General features: G+C 35.6%; 1 protein-coding gene across 1 annotated transcript; it reads right to left on the bottom strand.

Annotated features, from left to right (window-relative positions):
- Positions 1–3,881: 3,881 nt before the first annotated feature.
- LOC126514509 (ADP-ribosylation factor-related protein 1-like) lies at positions 3,882–4,565 on the bottom strand. Its single transcript, XM_050163458.1, has one exon. It carries the CDS (start codon positions 4,563–4,565, stop codon positions 3,882–3,884), a length of 684 nt encoding a protein of 227 aa, XP_050019415.1.
- Between the last annotated feature and the right edge of the window lie 1,483 nt (positions 4,566–6,048).

The raw sequence follows: 6,048 nt of genomic DNA on the forward strand, positions 1-6,048 counted from the left end.
AACAATGTTTTACATTATTGCAATTGGTAAAAAAGGAGATATTATGCATTTGTCTGTTAAGTATGGACAACCTATAGACATCACTTTGCCTTTTTTTTTAAAGCAAGGAATTTACTTTATTGATATTGATAAAACAAATTTTGTTTACAAAGAAATATTGGTTGCAAAATTTGCAAATCCTTTTTCTCTTAATTGTAATTTTTGAACTGATTCTTTTTATTGTTTTATTATATATTTTTCTCTAAACCCCTCCATTCCTTTCCTCTCCCCTTCTACCCTCTCCCATGCTTCCCATGTTCCCAATTTACTCAGGAAATCTTGTGTTTTGCTACTTTCTGTGTATATTAGATCTACATATGTCTCTCTTAGGGTCCTCACTGTTATCTAGGTTCTCCGTAATTATGAATTGTAGTCTGGTTGTCTTTGCTTTATGTCTAAAAGTCACTTATGGGTGAGTACATAAGATATTTGTCTTTCTTGGCTTTTTAAGCCAAATTAAAAAGCAATGATAATGAGCAGTAGTAGCATAAACACCAAAGTGATTTTGCTCAAGAAAGTAACAAGATAAGAAAATTTGCTTTAGAACAATCTTTGGTTTATATTATGCAAAACCGGTTGGCTAAGAGCAGAGGCTGTTGAAGCATTTCAAATGAGATATGCTAGATCCCTGGGTTAAAGAAGCAGAAGAAAAGAGAGAAACAAGTAATTGGAATCAGCAAAGTGGGAAGAACTTCGTGTTTAATTGATGAACCAAATAAAGTGGGATTTAAAGTCAGTCCCCAGGTTTATCGTGTAAACAATTGAATTCTGGCAACAAAAATCCCTGTGTCCCGGCTTGATAGCAGATCTAGCTTCCAAGGGAGGAACAAGTTTAATTTTAAGCATGTTGAATTCAAATGATTCTTAAATGACTTAGTCAGCTGTTTCATTGTCAGTGGGCTAGATGTGCTTGGAGACCAGCATTGAGCCCTGGGTTGAACATAGAACCTGTTCCTTTGTTTGCTTTTTTCCCTTTATTTGGAGAGATAAATTCCTAAAGTGGGTCAAATGGTCTTGAACAATTTCTAGGGTCTTTATATTCATTATAATACTTTTATAAAACTAAATTTTCATTTATGTTAAAAATGTGACTATAATATTTTATCTCATGATAAAAGTTGACTTTAAAGATTTTCACTAATATATATTTTCTTAGAAAACCATGAACACAAAACTGTTTTAGTGCTTACCTTTTTCCTTTGTTTAGCAAAACAGGTATTTCCAATTAATTATATTTCTTTTTGATGACTTGAGTAGTTTTCTCTTTTGTCTGGTCCCCATCTGTACTGTTGCCTATGTTTGTGAGCAGTAACTGATCAGGGAATCATCTGTGATGTTCTTGTCATCACGCATTAGGTAGGTACATAACAGTTTGGAGCTTGACACAGAAAATATATGAGACACACTTTGTGCCTTCTGATCCAGAGATGCAGTAACTAGATTAAAGCAATACTATTCTTCCCGCCACGAGAGAGGAAGATCCAGGCTGTCACAGAACTATTTTCCAGGATAGCTGACCCAGATTGGGAACCATTTGTGACAGAGAAAGCTATAGCACCAAGGAGGAAGATAGTTTGGGAGTGGAGCAAGTGAAGTAGATGTGATAGTTTGCATAAGTCAGAGTGAACAATAGAGAGATTCGAATATAAAAGGTATTTTGTGGTGAAGAAGACACGAATTGTGAATAGAGACAGTAAAAATAACGCAAAAGTAAAAGATGCTGAGGTAGATAACAAAGCCAACTGTCTGGAATATCAGAGTTCTCTCAATAGTTTACATGATATATCTATTTTAGAACTCTTATTTATATAGAAATCACATTTACAACTTATTTCCATAGAGTGGAATTGGGTACAAGATATATTTTTTCTGCGTATTTTGTACGATTTGATGGAAGTCAGCAATTAACTCAAAATTTTATTGTTCATAGTACAGGTTAAGATAAAACATTGAAGCTGCTTTATATATTCTGTTTTATATTTCAGACTTTATTTCTCAAATTTCAAGACCAACACTGTAATGTGAGTGTCTGATGGAATTTTTTAGCACTTTGAGGTAGTCTACCTGAATAACTTACATATTGAGATAGACTGATACAAATTTGGAGTTAATTAGGAGAGATATTAGAAAGTCTAATCATTAAGTAATAATTCATAGTAATGAAAAAATATGTGATTTAAAATGAGTGGACAGATAACTTTGTATTTTTTACATTCTTTCTTTTCTTCTGCTAAGCAACAGATTTAGAATATTCAGGTCCTTATTGCTCATTAGGTTGTTTGTCAGTGAATAACATCAAAATGAGACAAAACACAAACTCACTATTTAGTTAGCACAGGTGAAATTATTTGAAACTTAATTAGAAAAGCCACTTAAATTATACATATTCAGACTCATTATTAATAAAAAATACCCCTAACTGGAATTAGTTTAGAATAACAATAAAATTGTTAATATTCTAGCATAATTTATATTTTAGAACCTTTGATAACTGGGTGTTATGCTTTCAAGCCATAACAGATAGCCAGATTTTCTAAAATGACTTAAATTTCTTTGTAAACTTTGAAATTTATGAATTCTAAACTAAGTTAGAAAGCTTAGGTTATGGTTTCACTGACATGAGTGAATTGATATATTCTTTTTATTCATTTTTCTCTCATATATTATATCCCAACCACATTTCCCCTTTCTCCACTCCTCCAACTCCCCACCCACCCCCAGCACCACTTCTCTACCTTAAATCCACTTCTTCATTTCCCTTCAGAAAATGACAGTCCTCCTCAGGACAACTCAGTCTACTCATTTAAAAACTATATATACTTGTTTAGCAAAGTGTGATAGCACATGCCTTTAATCTGAGCATGCAGGGAGTAGAGGAAGGTGGATCTCTGAGTTGGAGGTCAGCCTGGTTTACATAGTGAGTTCCAGGATAGCTAAGGCCATGTAGAAAGAGACCTTGTCTCAAAAAGAAAATAAGCAAACAAAGTAAAAATACTTGTTTAATGTTAAACTACTAAAATATGGATTTTTGTTATTTGTAAAGGATGTTGGAAATCACAAGAGAGCATTTCCTCCAGCAGCCCTGATGAGAGTCCTGCCAACAGGCCATTCTGTTTTAAAGTCCACGGCTATTCTGTTTGGATTTGGGTGAACTTAGCTTGTGTTTGTCAATACCGGGCAACCAATCAAGTGTCCTTGGAAAATCTGAGACAATGCATAAGGCTGTATTTTTATTATTTTAGGAGGAAGTCATAACAGAAATGCTAAGTGAGACTAGGTCCACATACCAAACCCTGTTTCTCTACAGACACACAAGACAGTGAAGTGTGTGGAACTTTCAAACTGCAACTGGTGTAGAAGAAACAGCCACGTAAAGACTTTTCTTTTTAACAATATATACTATGATAACATTCTGCCTTGTTATCTTGAAAAATGTATATGCGTAAGTGTACATATGTACATGTTTGTGTGTTCACATGAAGATATACAGTTGTTATGGGAAAGAAAAAGGGTGTATGCAGATAAGTGGTACTATAACCTATTCTGATCATTTACATGTTATTTATGCTTAAAATTGAGATAAAAAATTAGAAATCTTATAATTCTATCATTAATCAGAAATAGGGTTTATAATGTGACATTTATTTGGATTAAAAGGATGTAAGAACATTCAATAGGCTTAACATATGTAGAACACTATGTTTAAGGACTATTAGAGGACTTCTCATCTATTCAGAAAATTATGGATTCACAGATAATATGAAAATCATCTCCACCCTTGCATCTTTTTTTTATTTAGAGAAAACATAAAGCAAATAAATGAATGAACAAACATATCCAGCTCAACCCCAGCATTGGTGGCACACAGCCAGCAGGGAGTACTCTTCCAACACCTGGGATGAATAGTCCCAAGACTGTGAAGTTGACAGTGCTTTTGTGATGTCCTTCTGCTGTGGTGGCCGGTGAACCTTCCTCATGATACATTCGATGCCCTCTGGAACTCCTTTGCCTGTGAGAGCAGAGCAAACCTGGGTCAGACAGACTCGTTGGCCAATCTTGCAGGTATGGTCACTGAATGTAGTCTTGATGTCACGAATGGTGAGGCAGGTCTCCACATTCTGCTTGTTGGCCAACACCAGGACGAGGTTACCGTCCAGTGCTTCACTTGAAACCACCTTCTCAAATGCCTCTTTGGATTCTGGCAGTCTCTCCTCATCAGTGAAGTCTATGACATAGACGATGCCACGGCACTCTGCACAGTACTTGTTCCACAAAGACTGTAGCTCTTCTTGTCCACTTAAGTTCCAGAACATGAGACGAGACTTCCCCATGTCCACACTGCCAATGTTTAAACACACAGTAGTGGTGATTTTGGATAGATTCATCACCTTGTAGTTCTTGTTAAACCATGTTTTGGATTGTTCCAAGAAGGTTATCTTCCCAGCATTGTTCAGGCCCAGGATAAAGATGCAGTATTCATCCTTCTGGAACATGTACTCGTGAAACCCCAAAAGCAGTGTCTGCATCCTGCCCTGGCACCCTGCACCTGCTCAAATCTAGGAGCTTCAGTTGCGGACATTGCGCTGCAAACCCCACCGACCCACATTGGTGATTTTGTTTAAACCTTTTTTTTTTTTCTCCATCGCTATAACTTCTTTAGTGATATTCTGTTTATTTTGATGTGTTTTATTTTAATTTAATTTCACCCAGAATACTTACCGATTTTTCTTGATATTTCTTTAATCTGTGATTACTTAGACGTATATAGCAGAAATTCTACTATTCAGAATACTTTTCCAGGCTACTCATAATTCTTCCTTTCTGATTTATTTCTTTCACCATTATGTAACACAGTCTATTAAAGCTCATTATTTTAAAGCATAACAAATTATGTAATTTGGCCAATAAATAGGTATGCTAGAAATTTAGTTGCAAAGATGTGATGAGGCTATATAGTAAGCAACATAAAACAGCAATAACTGCAATGAAAAACTGCCATTCAGCCATCAGATACTGATAACACAAGGGATTAGGTGCATCATATTATTTTTTTTTACTAACTATAATCAGAACCCTATGTTTAAGGACTATTAGATGACTTCTCATCTATTCAAAAAATTACGGATGCACAGGTAATCTAAAAATTGTCTCCATGCTTGCATCGTCTTTTGTTAGTAACCAATATCTCCTTTCTTTCCCTTCATGATTCAGAACCCTCTGTGAATCCAGGATGAGTTCCTATTATCTGCTTAGCTTAATATATTTTCAAAACTATAATGTTCAAAGAATGTCATATTTTCTGGTGTCATGGATAGGGAAGCACTATTCAAATTACTACAATGATAAATGTAGAATTTGAGGAAATGCTATAAAATAAGTAATAATCTGATTACAAAGCAATAAATTGTTAGAAATGAATTAGTCAATTAAAACCTCTTGGACTGGGGAGGTAGTTCCGTCACCAGCCTGTTTTTCTGGCATCCATGAGGACATACATTTGATTCCCCTGAGGACCTGTGTTTGATACCCAGGACAACAACAAAAAATAAGCAGGTGTGGTGACAAGCACTTTGATGTTAATGCGAAGGAAAGGAGAGAAGTGAATTCCTGGGACTTCTTGTCCAGTGTCACACTTGACATTTTCTAGACTGTTCAGAGATCCTACCAAAAAAGAGTGGTGTGGGAAGTCCTTCTGTCTATGTGTTGCTTTTATTGGTTAATGAATAAAGAAACTGGCTTGGCCTATAGCCAGGCAGAAGGAAGGCAGAGTCAGAGGGAGAAGCCATGTCACCTTGCAGAGATAGATGCCAGAACCTTGCTGATAGCCCACAAACCTCATGGTGAAATAGAAAATACTGGAAATGGGTTAAATTAAGATGGAAGTGTTATCCAATAAGAAGTTAGAGCTAATAGGATAAGCAGTGATTTAAATAATATGGTTTTTGTGTGATTATTTCAGGACTGAGCTGCTGAGCAGATGGGGACCAACAAGCAGCCTCCCCACAACAT

This window comes from Alexandromys fortis, unplaced genomic scaffold (genome assembly GCF_014885135.2).
Source record: "Alexandromys fortis isolate MF-2015 unplaced genomic scaffold, M_Fortis_MF-2015_v1.1 scaffold_131, whole genome shotgun sequence".
NCBI lineage: Eukaryota > Metazoa > Chordata > Mammalia > Rodentia > Cricetidae > Alexandromys > Alexandromys fortis.